Source organism: Adiantum capillus-veneris, chromosome 24 (genome assembly GCF_014529385.1).
Source record: "Adiantum capillus-veneris isolate H3 chromosome 24, ASM1452938v2, whole genome shotgun sequence".
Taxonomy (NCBI): domain Eukaryota; kingdom Viridiplantae; phylum Streptophyta; class Polypodiopsida; order Polypodiales; family Pteridaceae; genus Adiantum; species Adiantum capillus-veneris.
The window spans coordinates 131,057,289-131,075,369 of record NC_140954.1 but is presented as its reverse complement, the minus strand read 5'-3'; the positions used below and the strand labels follow the sequence as shown (position 1 = coordinate 131,075,369).

Below are 18,081 nucleotides of genomic sequence, written 5' to 3'. Positions count from 1 at the left end.
TTTTACTTCTTTGGTGTTTATACTTAGACATAAAAGAGTGTTTCTTTTCAACTTTATATTTGTTAAGTAAAATTTTGGTGCTAAAATGGTTTCTAGTGTGCAAATTCTATCTCCTGATCATGCATGATGAACGAGACTATGTGATGCAGTATATAGAATTAGACAAGAGGTAGCTAGAAATCGAGTGAGACGTCCTCTACAAGAAATTGGATATTTTATTCAAAGAAATGTAAATAATATGACATTTTAAACAAACTCTATTCATTTAGGCGACAAAGAGAATGAAGCTCTTGAAGATATTGAACCCATTTTTTAAAATGTGTGCTGAATTGATCTAGAAAGAGACTATACAAAAGTGAAGAAAGGTTGTCTTTCAATTTAGTTTAGATATCTAGGTATACGTGTGTGTGTGTGTGTGTGTGTGTGTGTGTGTGTGTGTGTGTGTGTGTGTGTGTGTGTGTGTGTGTGTGTGTGTGTGTGTGTGTGTGTGTGTGTGTGTGTGTGTGTGTGTGTGTGTGTGTGTGTGTGTGGTCACAATAGTGCAAGTTTACACCTTTAGAATACATGGTCAAATGTACCATAGTATTGGGTCTTGGGGAAGCAATGATCATATGTCTCTCTTTGATCAACTATACCTTTTTGTTACGGAGCATGAGGTTCAAAATAGATTGCATCATGTGTCTAATGTTCATGAGAGGATTCCCAAAAGTCTACAAGATATGATGCTCACTGCAATCCTTATGCTCAAGCTATTCACTTTGCGGTTCATACGATGTAGGTCACATCTACTACAACTATCTCTATGCTGATAACTGAAACTAGGTCAAATGGCCGGCAATATCTAGCTCCGTGTGGAGCTGAAGTAGCAACCATAATACCAAGTCAAGGAGATGAAAGAACCATTGGACATTGGGACATTTTAATTAATCTTTGTGGTGGAACTTTTAAAAAAAAAAATAAACTTATATAGATCTTATATGCCTTTGCTTTATGTGCTCTTATTCTTAGCGGCGGAGAGGACAGATGGCATATTTCTTTGGGCCCAAGCCGAAAAGAATATTATTCTTATCGGCTACAAGTTAGAGATGATACTATAAAGTGTTTATTACGTGCTAGTAACCTCTTTCAATAGTATATAGTTGATGCATATAGCTCTATAGAAGAATCTAGATTGTTGTGAATACAAAACAATCAAAGAATTCTAAGACTTGAAGTCCATAAGGGATTATTTTACATGGTCCAAGGGAGAGATGGTGTAGATCGAATTGTGTGCACATCTATTGTGGGGAGAATTGTTTTGTCATCCTCTTTTATAGGTGGACTAAGATATATGCATCAATTGTATCAAGATTCTCCATTGTTCGAAAAAGAGAATATCAAAATTTATTTGTAACATCTACTTGCATTCCAAAATGGAAAGAGATCCAAGATGCATTGTTGTCAGGACAAACGTCCTCACATTGTCAAGATTTGGTGAGTAGAGTTTTATATCAAAAATTCACAGATATGATACATCACATTGTCAAATTTTTTACCATATCAACCTGCTCCTGTAATAACACCTGAGCTGCCCTTGTTTTGGTCATTGCCTATACTTGATTATCCACCTATAATTGTTGTTTTTGAACAAACTTCTTAACCTGTGCCAACATCTGCATAGCCATGTCAACATCATCAATGTCCCCCACTTCCTTAGCCTTAACATCAAAGCCAGGATCAAAATCTAACTGCCTAACTGCCTTGAGCATGTCATTGTCCACTTTCCTTTTCCTTGAGAAAGTGAACAACTTTCCCAACTTACTGGTTGTCTGCACTTTATCCTTAGTACTCATGATAGGCATATCCAAATCTGGCATAGAAGTAACCATAACTAAATTCTGCACAGCCTTTAGAGCCTCCTCCTCTCAATATCCAGCTTTGACTAGGAACTTAAAAGAATCCATCTGCTGCTTGTTCTCCAACATATCTGCTGGCAAGTCCAACTTCTGACCTGCAGTTTGATTTTCCTGCATATCCGACATTCTACCCAAGTCACTAGTAAAATGCTCATCACCTACATCCTTGATTGCACTAAGGGATTTCTAAGGAAAACTAAACATTGCTGCCAAAAATGCAGAAAGTCTAGTACAGTTCTGAGCTCTTGACATATACACCTCAGCAGAAATCTTATCAAACAACCAATTAGCCCAATTAACTTTGCCCCCCTATTCTGCAAAGTAGAGTGGTCCATAATTCTCTTTTGACATATAGTCAAACTTAATAAAAAAGCACAACCTTTCAAGGTACCACTTTAGCTGCTCCCTTCTGATATAATGAACATTCCTAAGCATGTAGTATTTTCTGTTACCTTCAATGGGCCCAAACTCTTTTTTCAACAAAATTTTAGAACACTTAGGGATGGTGGTACTCCCTTTTGATGGTAACTTAAACATCTGAGCTACCAAATCAGGGGTAAGAGAGATAGTACTGGAAATCATACCCTTTGTTTTCTTGATGATGTCAAGTTGAGCCTTGGCATAGTAGTTATTCCTCCAATCATTCCATGGTAGCATAGCAAAGTCTTGCAATCCGATGGCCTACAACCATGCAAGATTTTCTTCAATTGTCAAATCCAATTGCACTTTAAAATCCGTGAAAGGCTCCATCAGAGATTGTTGGAGCTTGGCCGCACTTCGAAAAGTACCCACGGGTGTATCCTCATCTCCAAGAACTTCTTCTTCCTCCGGGCTACTTACATCCACAGCCACAGCTTGCCCCTTGCATCGCAAATGCCGTGGTGGCTCGTCTTGCTCCAACTCGGGTTGCATGGTGCTACTTTTCTTCCCGCATACCATCGTTGCATGTGAACGCAGAGGTGGTGTGTACTTGAAAAAATCAGGCTTCCACATAAGGTAAGTATGAGAGCAACAGAAGTGATTGATGGTGCCTTTGATTAGCGTACCTTGCACTAAGAATACCTGCTACACAAGGGATTCACTTAAGGGGAAATCATCCCTCAATTCAAAATCCTTTTTCAAGTTACCCTCCTTAAAAATTCCGATCCAGGAACATCCGAGTTGAAAAATTCCGACACAAAAAACTCCAATCCAAGAAAATCTGATCTGGTAGACACATCCGATGTGAGAAAGTCTGACTATAGATGCTGCAATCAACCAACTGTGGAACCTTACACTCTGACCCATGTAACTTGTTGGTGCTCCACTCTGGATGACATAGTGAGAATCAACATTCTTCAGAAGCACATTCTTTTGGAAAAATTTGAGAAGTCCCATACCATTTATCTACAATGTAGTCAGAAAACTATTCAGGTAGAGTCAATCCTGCTAAAGGCCAATCCCAATGAGGTGGTTTCCCTTAAAAAAAATTTAGTCTGAACCCATTAACAGGTTTTTCAACTCTTGTGCCAAAAACATCAGCAACTGGACCAATATATCTCAAAGTGAGCTTGCCTGGATGTGGTCCCAATCTGTAGTTATACAACATAACCCAGTCTCCCACCTAAAAAGCTTTAAACTTAACATTCATGCTTACTCAAGCCTTTCTCCTTCTTTGAATCACCTCAGAGATATATGAAATAATCAATATGTCTTCTTCCAGCTGCATCAAATACTTTCTCATATACTTGACTGACAACTTAGGACTCATTTTATCAGCACTGATTCGAAGACTCGGAACTACAAATTCCATAGGTACCACAACTTCCAACCCATAAACCAATTTAAAAGGATTCATTTCGATTGTGACCTTGAAAGCTGTCCTAAAAGACCATAACGTTAAATCAAGCTTTTGATCCCAATCCTTCTTATTGTCCTGAACCATTTTCTTCAATATCCTCAAATCACACAGCTTTTAGCATACTCATGAGCATCTTTTAACATAGTGGGCCACCATAATCCAGCTTGCAAAACTTTTTTGCCTATAATGTCACCAAACAAATGTCCTCCAACTGTTCCTGAATGAGCTTCCTGTAAAACAACTCTTTTTTCAAAGTTTGGAATGCACCTTCGGATTACCTGATCAATCCCTTTTCTATACAATGCTCCTGCTATTACCCAAAATGGTCGACTCTTTAAAGAAAACTTCCTTCTCTGATCTCCTGAAAATGGAATTGGCATTGTACCATCAGTTGATCATACCATGATTCAGAAACTGGAGTCTAAACTTCAAATAGATCAGCATCTGGTAAATCATCGGAAACCCCTATTGGTTCCTCTCCTGTATCAATTCTACTTAAATAATTAGCTATGGCATGCTCTTTGCCAGGAGCGTGCACCAATGACAAAATCAAACTCCTGCAACAACAATGTCCATCTTGCTAATCTGCCTGTTAGCAATGGCTTCTTAATCAAGTAAAGCAATGCCTGATGGTCCGCATGAAAAATAACTTTGTTGCTCAACAAGTAATGCGTGAATTTATTTAAAGCATAGACCATATTACAACATAGTTTCTCTCAGCTGATGTTAACACCATGCTAGCATAATAAACAAGTCGGAACCATCCCCTAACTTTTTCTTGCATAAGGACAGCACTAATGGCCATATCCAATGCATCAACAAAAACATGAAAAGGTAATGACCAATCTAGAGGTTGTAATATTGGTGCTACAGAAAGCATCTTCTTTAATATCTGGAATGAATTCTCTTGAGGTTCAGCCCACACAAAAGGTACATTCTTCTTTGTTAAATGAGTGAGAGGCATACAAATATTGTCTAAATATCTGACATATCTAGCATGCCATTCACCTGACCAACAAACCTGCTAGCTTCCTTAACATTCTTTGGAGCTTTTGCTGCTTTGATCACTTCAATATTCTTCTCATCAATAGACATCCCTTCACAAGAAACCACATGACCTAAAAGTACTCCACTCCGAACAGCAATAACGCTCTTAAAAGGGTTAAGACACATTCTGAATTGTCGACACCTTTCAAAACACAACTTCAGATGTTGAAAATGAAGGTCTTTCTTTCCAAAGACAGAAAAGTCATCCACAAAGACTCTCATGAAATCCTGCAAATATGGTTCAAATGTTTTATATGTTGTAAAGTTGAATGATGGTGGTCCATTTTTTAGGCCAAAATTCATCACTGTAAGATGCAAAAGCACCCCACTCAATTATAAAGGTTGTTTTGTGCTGATCCTCTTCAGCCATCGTAATTTGATTATACCCTGAAAATCCATCCAAAAAGCTATACGTTTCCTTCCCTGCTACAACATCCAATATAGCATCACAAAATGGCATTGGGAAAGGATCAGTAATAGCGGCTGCATTCAACTTTCTGTAATCAACACAAACTCGGATTTTTCCATTCTTCTTGGAAACCACAATGATTGGTGACAACCATGTAACCTCACGAATTGGTTTAATGAAGCCAACAATTAACAACTTATCAATCTCTTGTTTAACCTACGCTGCAAAGTTTGGATTCATTATGTACCTCTGTTGCAAAATCAAAATTGCATCCTTCTTGATATTAATATGATGTTGATGCAAACCAGGATCTATACCTTTCACTTTAGAATAATCCCAAGCAAAAACATCTTTATACTCCTTTAATAGCTGAAACAACTCATGCAAAAACTGTCCATCCACATGAATACTGACCTTGACAATCTTAGGATCCTTTTCAGTACCCAAATTAAGGTCCTTCAATTCATCTTGCTTGACTCTAGTTGATGCTCCAAATCTTTAATTATAAATCTTCTCATCCAAATCCTTTGCTTCCTTTTCCTCCTACTGGCAGGGCCTCCCTGGAAGTAGGAACTAAAGTCTGATCCACCAACTACACCAAGTCGGATCCCTAAATTGTCTGTCCAAGTACTAAATCAAAATTTGCCAACTCTTCCTCTTCTTCTTTCTGTAAGATACCATCGATATCAACTTCAAAGACTGGTACAATGGTTGGATTGGCTCTTAAGAATGCTTCTTCTTCATCATTTGCCACTTCTTTTGCCAAGTTGATTTACTGAGCATACAACGCTAGTTCCTTGAAAGGAATATTCTTTCTCCCCAACATAGCGATTGAAATTTCCTGCTTTCCCTTTTTGATAACAACTTCATTCTCTCCCCAATCCTACTTAACTTTAGCCAGTCTGAACCAAGGCCTTCCCAATAACATATCATAGGAGGTATTACCCTTCTCCATCTTCAACACAACAAAGTTCACCTGAAATTTAATTCCTGCAATGTAAATAACTTGTTGCCTCAGAATCCCCGAGGGTTGAACTCACCTTTGATCTGCCATCTTTACCTGAAATGGTGCTGGCTCCAATTTACCTAACTTCATCTTATGATAAATAGACTCAGCCAATATGTTGACTCCAGATCCTCCATCTAGTAACACTTCTTCAAACAAAGTACTCTAAAATACCACCTTGATCACTGACACCACAAAATCCACATCTGCTGGATCAAAATTATTGACAACAGTCTCTAGCATATGTTTTGTCGGATTTGAAGATTCTTTGGCTAACAATGTATTCAACAACTTTCCTTTGAAAGCTGGAACCAAACACAATAACTGATCCAAAGAAAGTTGTAAGGGAGAGTTTATTAATACCTCAAACCAATCCTTATCATCCTTGGATACTAAAGGTTTCTCACAATGCTGATGTAGTATATCCTCTTCAATATCGGAAGGAATGTCATCCACCTTCTGATGCTGCTGGTCCTTATGAACGTGTTTTTGAACTTGATCCCGGATTCCTTTTTGCTCCTTCCATTCAATAGGACCTTTGCCCTTTGACCTAGTAAACGCCATAACATCTATCTCCTGATGTTCCCTAGCTTGAGTACAATCTCCAGCCCATTCATCACAATGCTCTTGATTTGCTGCTTCTGATTTTCTTCTAATAAATCCTCTACTAGTTGTTGTTCAACAATATCAATGATAATGTCATTGGCTTGAGTGGGTGGTTGATTTTGTTGTTGAGGCTGTGGGTTAACTTGCTGATTATCCTGATTATAGAGTACCACTGGTATTCCCCTCCTCTCGATGTTTCACCCATAAAGCACAATTCAGACTAACCCAATGGTCTAGTGCACCATAATACATACATGGAATAATACCTGGTGGTCTTCTTTGATTATTGTCCTAATTTCTCCAAGGTGGTCGTGGAGGTCTTTGAAATGCTGGCTCCCCCTGAAAGGAGCAACTTGATTGGTTTCAGCATCATTTCTCCCTCTTCCTGGATTAGGAGTAGGTCTACCTCTATTGTGGGGATTATACCAACACTGAGCTGTTTTATGTCCTTCCCTTTCACAAATCTCACAATATTGCTTTTCCTTGGGGGCCACAATGGAATACTCAATTTTCTTCAACTGATTGATCAACTCCTCCCCTTTCTCCTTCTTTTCCTTTTTCTGCTTACTGCCCTGCTGCTTCTTCTTATGTTTTACTTTGCTACTTTCAGCCTCACCTTCTGATGACTCCTTGGAATCACTCTCTGAATTAACTTCAGACTCAGAATTAGACTCATTCTCAGATTCAGAACTAGCCCTGCTCCTGTTTTTGTCTTGGTCATATCAAGTCGTTTTTCAACTCTGGCTGCAGCTGTGACCAAATTATCAAAACCACCGACAATGTCAATGCTGGCCACAACATTCTTTAATCCCTTTCTTATACCTTTTAAGCAATAACCTGCCAACATCTCATGTGTGGGTCTTTCATTGCCCTGTAATCTGTCCACCAAAATTCTAAATTTTTGAGCAGAATCTTCTACCAACATATTCCCTTGTTTGCTATCTCTAAATTTCTTTAAAATATCAGTTAGAGTTTTCTCCTTTCGAAATCTTTGCAAGAATGCTACTCTGAGGGCAGCATAGATTGCAAAGTGTACAATTCCATATTGGCTAAACCAACTCATGGCCTTGCCTTCAATGTTGCTGCAAATTGCTGCAGCTTTATATCATCTCCATATACAACCTAATGCCCACTTGCTTGCCACTTGGTCTCAAATTGGGCCACATGACAATCAACATCCTCACCAGACTTTCCTCTGAACTTTGTTGCCTTAACCTTGGGGTTAGGAGGTGGTTGAGCCATGGGAGGGGGCTGAGGTACTCTCCTTGGTCTTTGCCTGGTAGATACATGTAATGGGTCAAAGTGGAGTCTTCTTCTACTTCTTGCAGATCTTGTTGTCAAGAGTAAGGCTCCAACATATTGCCCCACCTGTTTGCCCTCTGGTGCTGCTAAACTCTCTCCTACCTGTTTTTCTGGCTGTAATTCAGACTATCTGTTTCACCCGGTTCTTCTATGATTGGGCCATATTGAAAAGGATCAATATTGCATGCTTGGGCATGCACCCTTGTGTAATACACTCGAGATGTCCGTCTATGTCCCTCTGACATACATCATCATTCAAGAAGATCACAAATGACCCCAAATGCTATCTCAAAAAGAATCAAATACAGCACGATCACCAAATGTGTTGGGGTTCAACAACACAAGGATTTCATTCTCACACATACTAGCACATAGATAGAAGAACACCCAATTCATGATCAGAAATACTGTAGAAGTTGAGAAAACATTTCAGAATTAAAAAGAACAGGAAATCAAACAAGATCAGACATCAGAAATCTTCCTCTTCTCAAACTTCATACATCTTTTTTCCTTTCTACACGCAACTACTTCTATATCCCCAACCAGTTATAACTACTCTATCTCTCATGAACATCCGACTTAACAAATCCGAATATCCGATCAAAACAAAATCCGATTCAGATCCGATTTTCAGTCAAAATTAGACAATCCGCCTGAGCATTACTTCAACTAAATAAGTACCCTGTCAACACATGTATGTGTGATTGAGTTCCAAAAGACGGGTATTCCCCATGCACATTATTGTTAATTTTTGCTATGAGATACAAGTCCATCAAATTGAATGACTATGACAAGTGGGTATACGCCGAATTTCTTAATAAGCAGATGTTTCCTGATTTATATGAGATAATTCGGCGTTGCAACGCGCATGGCTCATGTGATCATAGGCATGATTCTCCATGCATGGTTGATGGAATATGTCAATTTAAATATCATCGAAGTTTTTATGCATCAATGACACTAGATGAAAATAAATATCATACATATAGGAGGAGAGATAATGGTAAATATATTTTGGTTAATCATACAAAGCTTAACAATAGGTGGATTGTTCCATACAATTCATTTCTATCTATGAGATATAAACCTCATATCAATGTAGAGATATGTTCCACAATTAGTGCTATAAAGCATCTATATAAGTTTATATATAAGAGGCTTGATCGAGCTATCGTTGTCATGTAATATGGCGATGGAGGGATCCATGAAATCTAGAGCTATCTTGATGCATGCTATGTATCTTCATCGAAGGAATATATGATTTTGATTTGCACCATGAAAAGCCCAATGTTCAGCGTCTACATGTTCACCTTCCTGGAGAAAATACAGTGATGTGCGAGATGTTGTAGACAATGCAAATAATAAAAAACAACATTGATAGAATGGTTTGTTGCCAATCAACTATCTAATGATTCACATGATCTTTTGCATATACATTTTTGTGATAGATGGGTTTGGAATAAGAGTTTGAATTGTTGGACGCAACGTCAAAAGAGCGAGTACATTGAGTGAATGTTTGATGAAGTATCCCTTGTAGGAGATCTATTCTTTACGATAATGCTACTCACTGAATGTAAGGGTTGCAAATAATTTAATTTGTGTCATAGTAGACCGTTCTGTATTATCTGGATGTGGGAGTGGTTTGATAGCAGAAGAGAGGATGTTCAATGCAAACGAGCAGATGACTTTACCATTTGTATGGAAGCATCTTTGAATTGTGGACAAAGAGCTGCTTATAACAAAATCATGCAAGCAGTTGACTCATCAAATGGGACAATTTTTTTCTTGGATGGACCCTTGGTTGAGAGAGACTTTGCAAAATGGTACTAGACATTGGCAATGGGAATGTATGTCATGGGGATTTACTTGATACTGTAGCATTTCCAAGTAGTATGATACTCAAATATAACAATTTTCAAGGCCTAATTCACGGTATATATGGTGACTTACAAAATGTCCAAACACATGCAAGCTTCTTTAGGGACAGAGGTATTCTTGCACCACGCAATAAGGATGTTTCCATAATCAATAACTTGGCTATGCATAAAATGAGAGGACTTGACAAAAATACTTGAGTGCAGATTCTCTTTGTACATCAGATTGTAATGGTGGGTTATATCCAATAGAGTTTTTAAACTCATTGGATCTTGGTGGTGGCTTCCCACCACACTGCTTGCACCTGAAAGAGAATGCTCCAATCATGCTCCTTCACAACTTGGATCCAAGGCGTGGTTTATGCAACGGGACAAGATTGATATGTAAGAATTTTTATCACAGGGTCATTGAGGTGGAAGTAATCACAGGTTCTCATGATGGAGACAATGTGTTCATACCAAGGATCGACTTTATCATAGGAGGCTCTCAAGGATTACCTTTTGAAATGAAGCGCAGACAATTTCCTAAGAGACTTGCATTTGGAATGACCATCAACAAGGCACAAGGTCAAACACTTGGATTCTTAGGTTTGTACCTTGCTACACCTGTTTTTACTCATGGTCAGCTCCATGTAGCAATGTCTCGTGTGCGGTCTTCAACTGCCATAAAGATTTTGATAGATGGTAGTCAAAGATCGATAGCGAATTCAAATGCAAATCCAATGGCTTGCAGCCCAAACATTGTCTATAAAGAAGTGCTAGAGGTCAAAAATGTTTAAGGTATCATACTATCTTTCATCCATGCATTACTCTTTGTCATTAACTTTTTGTTAAATGAAGTTTTATAGATGGCCGGCCGATCTACAGTCAAATACACAATGGATAGGGTATTTGAATATATTCGAGGTAATTTGTTGAAGCTTTACGAAAAAATAAGCCTCACTTTAAAGTTTGAATGATTAAAGCATACTAATCGTGTTGTATGAAGCATAGATCCACTTTTTTGGAGGGGACCCATACCTGAAAATGATGTTGTCCATATCTTAGAAGACTTTGATGTCATAAGGTATGGCTTTTGAATTATTATTATTTATGTCTTGCAATAGGTTTGGATTTTTCTTAACATACTCTTTCCTTTTTGTAGAAAACACTATTATCCAGCCCATCTATTGGTAGGTCTATATGAGTCCACGTGCTATTTAGGACTCATAGGATGCTATCATGTTGCCTTAGAGCTAGACGAGGCAGCAGGACGGGGTCATGTCTCTCTTAGAGAGATAGGGTATCAACGGCCCATAAATGCACTACCTTCCTTTGAATTTGAAGCAGATAATTGGAAAGTGAGAATGTATGTTGTCGATGATACTCCAAGGCGGCTTGGATGAAGTGCGCGATACATTGGGCCCTGGGTGTTCCGGGTGCGAACCCGTGTCTATCGCAAGCTTTGCTTTCAACCTAAATGATGCCTTCTACAATGGGTTTGGTTTGATGGTGATCTCTTTTTGGGGTTGGGATTCCTTATGTTTTATCCCTTATGTTTCTGATGATTACTCTCTTATCAAGAAGCCTTTTTTTTGCAACAAATCCTATTTGGAATGGAAACCATGTTGCGCTCTTTGCGTGTGTGCGTGTGTGTGTACCATGAACTTATGAATACCATGTGTGTCATTAATTTAATTTGTGTCATCCAACGTTCAAGGATGCTTGCAATGCCAAGGGAATGCTGCAAAGTGATGAAGAGTGGTTGATGTGCTTAGAAGAGATTGTTGCTTTATGTAGTGGAGCATAGTTTACGTGAGCTATTTACTATATTTCTAATGTATTGTATGCCTCTCTCTCTCTTGAACAATTATGGAACAGGTTTTCAGTTGTATTTTCAGAGGACTATTTGAATGCCTTACACACCATGCACATCATGTATCTGTTTGTGGTGATGTGGCAAAGACGAAAGCGCTTGCAAACTTGGACATGCTTTTAAGAGGATATGGAAAGACTTTGCGTGACTTTCATGGCATGTCTCAACTTGATCGGTCCCAAATGCACTTGCTTAAAAATTCTTTGCTAGCTGAAGAGACGATGTTTGATATAAATGAACAACTACATATTTCCTTTCAAATAGAAAGATAACTAAATCGAGGTTAGCATGAAGTCTACAAGAAAGTGCTTGAGGCAATTGAACAAAGTGAGGTAGTTGTATTCTTTCTTGATGGACTTGGTGTATTTAATGCATTGATTTCTAAAATTTGAGGCCAAGGAAAAATTGGTCTTGCATGTGCATCCTTAGATATTGTTGCGTTGCTTCTAAGTAATGGTAGAACCGCTCACTCACGGTTCAAAATATTGATAGAAATTAACACTGTATCAACATGAAGCATACATGTTAACAATAGTCTTGTAGAGCTATTGAGAGAAATGAGTATGGTTGTCTGGGATGAAGCTCTTATGATTCATAGGTATGCTTTTGAGGCTTTAGATAGAACTTTAAGAGACATTATGCAATCATACCGTTTTTGTAAGGAAAGACAATATTATATGGGAGTAAGATGTAGAAATACTCACATGTAAGAATATAGAAGATAGAGTGCTCATACCTAGAATTGATTTCATTTCTTCAAGCTCCCTAGTACTACCATTTGAGACGTGACGTAGGCAGTTTCCTATCAAGCTTACATTTGGAATGACGATCAATAAGACACAAGGATAAACCCTTCGAAACTTGGGATTATATTTGGCATCTTTTGTGTTTAGCCATGGACAATTATATGTTGCAATGTTGCGTACGAACTCTTCTATTGCTATCAAGGTTGTGATTGATGACAATAAAAGTGATCTACAACAGGACAATGCAATAGTTAGTGGAAGAACTTCCAATATTGTTTGCAAGGAAGTGTTGCAAAAGGAAAACATAAGGACTTAGATTATATGATGTCTTCTACTACTTCCGTAGATTTTTGCACTAGCCATTGATTTTTTCAAGTATAGTGTTAAACTTAACTATGATGAGAGATAGATTGTCGTGGTGCTATTTGCTATATTATTGGAAAGTTGCCAGAGTTTATGCAAGGTAAGATTCATTATATCTTTCTCTTTTTCTAGGCTTTAAAAACTCAGTTTTCTAAACTTACGCTTTGTTGCATTCTTTTCACTAGATCCATTATAATGAAGAGAACATATATCGGCAACAAGATTAATTCTTAAAAGTGCAGGAAGGTTCTAGTGTGTTAAGGTAAGAGATCTAATAATGAATTCTAAGGATTTTTTTTTTGTAAGCAAAGCTAACAATCTTAATTCAAGTTCCAGAAAGTTCTAGTGAGTTAAGATAACATATCTATTGATGAATTCTAATTAAGGATTTTTTTGTAAGTTATTCGAACCTAACAATCTTTCTTTACTTTGCAGCCAATGTTGCGAACATCCCCACGATTTTGTTGTCATATACAAGATAGATTACTATATTTGGAGAACGGTATTGACCCTTCTTAGAACTATCATATTTCCTTTCATCCTCATGAAGATACTAATCAAATTTATGCCACAATTGGCTTTCAACGGCCCATAAATACAATGCCCAATATTATAGGTTGTCATGAGCAATATGAGTAATATTGAGTGAGGTTATTTACCCAAGTAGTGACATCTCAATGTGTATATCATAACTTGGAAAATTTTGGGCTTTGGACATTTATTGTACCAAATGTTGTATCAAGAAGACTTAGATTCTAATGTTGATGTTATCTTTGGTATCTCTCTCTCTCTCTCTCTCTCTCTCTCTGTGTGTGTCTCGCATCTTAGATGTTAATGACAAATCAAATGTGCTGTAAAGGTGGTTTCAATTCTGATAATGAATTTTTCTATTTAATTATTGTCAATTCTCTCTCTCTCTCTCTCTCTCTCTCTCTCTCTCGATGTGTGGACATTTACTGTACGAAATGTTGTGTCAAGAAGACTTAGATTCTGATATTGATATTATCTTTGGTCTCTCTCTCTCTCTCTCTCTCTCTCTCTCGCTTGTATGCATCTTAGATGTTAAGGACAAGTCAAATGTGCTCTAAAGGTGGTTTCAATTCTGATAATGAATTTTTCTATTTAAGTATTGCCAATTCTCTTTCTCTCTCTCTCTCTCTCTCTCTCTCTCTCTCTCTCTCTCTCTCTCTCTCTTTCATTCGCTGTGTGTGGTTGTGATTTTAAGTAGTCGTTGATTATATTTTTCTCATTCATTTTTGTCCGCAAAGCGAACTAAAATGTGGAATAGATCTGTCTGTAGACCAACTTGTTACACTAGTATTTTAGAAAAGCTTACCCAAAAGTAGGCCAAAAGTGTTTCTTAGAGAGAGAGAGAGAGAGAGAGAGAGAGAGAGAGAGAGAGATGAAATGCGGATGTGAGACACAGCGCTTTTGAAAAGCTTACCTACACGGTAGGTCAAAAGTGGATTCTATGCATAGAGAGTGAAGTCATCAAAGGAGGCCAAAAATAACCCCTCATTTGGCTAAACTTGTAGAGGGTCGTTGTCGGCTGTGCTGGTTCCATCAGAGCTATAGAACGAGATTTCCATGAAGAGAAGCAACAAACGAAAGAGAGCTAGAAACAGACGCAATCCTTCACTCACAGGCACGCAACAAAGTTTGGTTGCTACTCTTACTCCATATTATATTCAATACATGCGAAGATTCTGCCAGATTCTCTGTGAGTATTCACCATATTACTCACCACCTTCCCAAAAGGAACAGCACATTCAAACCCGTATCTTAACGTGCACGACTTTGATAGGCACTCACATGACCAATACACCAGCCACGTCGAGTTGTCCCTCTTAATACATCTGCTATATAAAAATATACAAACTATGCCTCCGCCTCCTCTGCTCGCCGCCACGCTTCTCTGTGTCTCCAGCTCCACGGCGTTCGCAGTCCCCCTCCCAGCCAGTGCGCCTCCCCTTTGGCATCTACTGCATCTCCCATTTTCGTATTCCACTTCCCTTTCCTTCTGCGGCACAGCATCTTTGGAATGAGAGCGTCATATGTTTTTCTGCTTTTTTTTTTTCTCTCTTTCAAGTGAGGCATAATCACATGGAAGAGAAAAATGAGCAGGAACGTAAGAGGCGAGAAGATAGAGCGGGTTGGTGCGTTTTTTTTTTTACATACAGTTTTTGTTTGTTTGTATTTAGACATTAATATTACTTTAACTGGTTCTGAAATGGATTTGAAATGGATTTGGAGTTTTATATATATATATATATATATATATATATATATATATGAGGCAAAGACATAAGAATGCGAAGAGAGGTCCCTTGGAACAATTGAAGGCAAAAGATCATCAATGGGATCCTCCTTTGATGAATATCTTGCACGTGAGACACGAATGGAAGAGATAGAGTACTGCGATGGAGTATATATAAAGTCTTTCTATATCTATGATCTTTGTATGCTAATATTTCAAGGTATTTATTGTTTAATTAATTTCATTACTAGCATGTGTGTGAGAACAAAGTTTAGGTCTGGTTAATTTAAGAGTTACCAAGAGTGTTTTGTTTAGTACTTGTATTTTATACTTGTGCTTTCTCTTCTTTTGGCTTGCAGAAAGGTCACATAGCACTATACCTAGATCGATGCCTCTTTGTGACGGTTAGTTATTTTGGGCCGATGGTCGACACATTTCTATTAATTAGTCATGAGAGCTAAGTTTAATAAATTGAGCACGCCACTTGCAGGTATGGCGCATGGCGTATAGGATGAAGAGCACAGAGAGGTGGGATAGACACATCAAACTTTATCTTTAGTAGTACCTATTTTTAACCCTGAAGTGCCAAGTGCTCATTGCTGAGTCTAAAGCTGAAATTGGATGAATCTGGTTGATCATCTTGTTGTCCATCCACGTGTTGATCATTGAATGTAGATAATGGGAATATGGTGCGAGCAAATGGTTGTCAGCATGTACTGGTTGTCACTTGAAGGTGAAGTCACCTTGATTTCGTGTGCATAGCTTGTTGATCAGATTAGACCAAGCTTATATATCCTATTGCTTTAAATCTTCAGATAAATTACGTTATGCAACCAACTTGCAATCATCCTTGGGATTATCTGTTGTGCAAGAGCATTTGTTATTTATGTAATTTTGCCACAGAATGCACAAGTTGGCTCAATTGCAGTTTTTCCATAGAATGCACAAGTTGGCTCAAGTTTTGCAAAATGCAGAGAAGCTTTGATTGCCCTCTCTGATTGCATCCTCCTTACCGTGTCCTTTTATCCTATTGAGAGTGGCTAGTGCTAGATATGATTAGTGTTGTGTAGTGAAATCAAGAGTGGTAGGTGGAGGGTTTTGGAAGTCCTTTTATCTTGGTTTAGACGACTTCTTATTTTGTTATTATAGAAGATGATGCGGTATGTCACCTTATCAAAACCTCAATTCTTGCTTCTCTTTGATATCCTGTTAGTAGTTATTTTGGTATCATCATTCTTGGTTAGAAGTGAAAGTCCAAAAGTTTTATCATTCTAGAACCTAAATAATAGCAGATCATGTATATTCGTGCTTGTCAACATCCGAATGATAGACTATATGGAAGCTAGCTAAAATATATGTGGGGATGAAGGCTAAGTTAGTACTCAGAATTAGGGTCTCCTCCATGGACTTCAGCATCATGGCATTGTCTTCCTTGCAAGAACAAAACTCTCTCTCTCTCTCTCTCTCTCTCTCTCTCTCTCTCTCTCTCAATTTTGACACTTTTTGATGAGGACCTTTCTAGAAGCTAGGCCTCCTTGGGATGCCTTTTGCCTACCTTTTTGGCCTCACATTAGTTTCTCTAGCGGTTGGTCTCTTGAGACTTGCACGCATGCCATGGACCATTCACACTAGGCTCTTGGACATATGTAATGGTCGTCTGCGGATGCCTTTTTCCTACCTTTCGGTCCCACATTTTACGTGCTCTAGCGTGTTGAGACTTACACATATGCCATTGCCCATTCCCTCTAGCTCTTGGACACAGTTCATTCCCCTCGAAGATGACATCATGTTTGTGTAAGTCATCAGTATGTATGTAAGGTCTAATCTAGGTCTAAAAGCACATGATGTAACTTTTGAAGGCACATAAGGTCAAAGACAATTTGTGAGCATGTTAATAAGGCGTGCATGTCGAGACAACTCATGGTCAAGTTGCATACCCTCAACGAAAAATTGGGTGGCTTTACAATGTATGTGGGCATCCAAAATTGTGAGCATGCAAGCATATAGCTCTCTCATATGGGCAACACAATTCTTGAATCGCATACCCGACACATTAGGCATCTAGTAGATAACAATGGGCAGAATGTCCAAAACTGCCTTAGAGTCGTTGAAGCCAATTATAACCAATTAGAAGATACGATGGGTGGAAGGTCCACAATTGCCTTAGAGTCATTGAAGCCAATTATAATTATAAATGACTATTTCTAGTAAAGTTGTGGGTATTGTGACTTGTCAAAGGTGGCAGTGGAAGATGCAATGAAGGCAAGAACTGGCTCGTGAACTGGTGGTCACCTCGACTCTGATCTGGAACACTGCAATGGCAAACACATGAACAAGGCACACCTGTAGAGAAGAGAGATCATTGTGATGGAAAGAGACGGGACATCTGAGAGTGAGAGAGGAAGATAAAGATAGAGAGAGATCTGGGAAAGGCTCTCCATGCTGATAACAATTTGCACCTATACAAGTGACCAAAGGTGGTCCGGCATAGAACTGACATGTCCATTGGATAGACCCGAGGTACACACAACTATGATTGCTATTGACACTGCCAACCGCTCTTGCACATGAGACCACTGACACGGTCTCCACATGGCCATTCAATGCTAAGGTTCTCCTCCTCCTCACACCAACCCATATCTAGAGAGAGAGATCGGCATCCCTCAAGGCTAGCCACTACACGGCTGCCCTCTAGGATGACTGAATATCTCTGCTCTCCTAGGCTCACACCATTGTGGAGATGCTGTGTCTAAGCCTGAGATCGGACACACGAGGGTGTCTTGAGGAGGAAACGAAAGGAAGGATATGCTGCCACACCTGCATGCTACCCATGTTAGATGCCAAAAACGCTACTGCCTACCAAAAACGCTAGACTTGATGT

General features: G+C 38.7%; 1 protein-coding gene, 1 long non-coding RNA gene and 1 pseudogene across 3 annotated transcripts; all 3 read left to right on the top strand.

The window, feature by feature from the left end:
* Positions 1-9,925: 9,925 nt before the first annotated feature.
* LOC147427143 (uncharacterized) lies at positions 9,926-10,758 on the top strand. Its single transcript, XM_086498270.1, has 2 exons — positions 9,926-10,094; positions 10,187-10,758. The coding sequence occupies exons 1-2, from the start codon at positions 9,926-9,928 to the stop codon at positions 10,756-10,758; spliced, it is 741 nt and encodes a 246-aa protein (XP_086354396.1).
* Positions 10,759-10,827: 69 nt separating this feature from the next.
* Positions 10,828-11,442, top strand: LOC147427142 (uncharacterized; annotated as a pseudogene).
* A 3,329-nt stretch (positions 11,443-14,771) lies between these two features.
* LOC147427141 (uncharacterized) lies at positions 14,772-16,113 on the top strand. 2 transcript variants are annotated; one of them, XR_015186276.1, is made up of 3 exons: positions 14,772-15,095; positions 15,560-15,604; positions 15,691-16,113. It is a non-coding gene; the product is annotated as an uncharacterized LOC147427141 (long non-coding RNA). The 2 variants fall into 2 exon arrangements; XR_015186275.1 differs by having other exon boundaries at positions 14,772-15,099.
* Positions 16,114-18,081: the final 1,968 nt, after the last annotated feature.

Coding starts and splice junctions, on each gene's coding strand:
- LOC147427143 (XM_086498270.1), top strand. CDS start 9,926: ATGGTACTAGACATTGGCAATGGGAATGTATGTCATGGGGATTTACTT. Junction 10,095..10,186: donor AAGCTTCTTTAGGGACAGAG/GTATTCTTGCAC, acceptor ACTTGAGTGCAG/ATTCTCTTTGTACATCAGAT.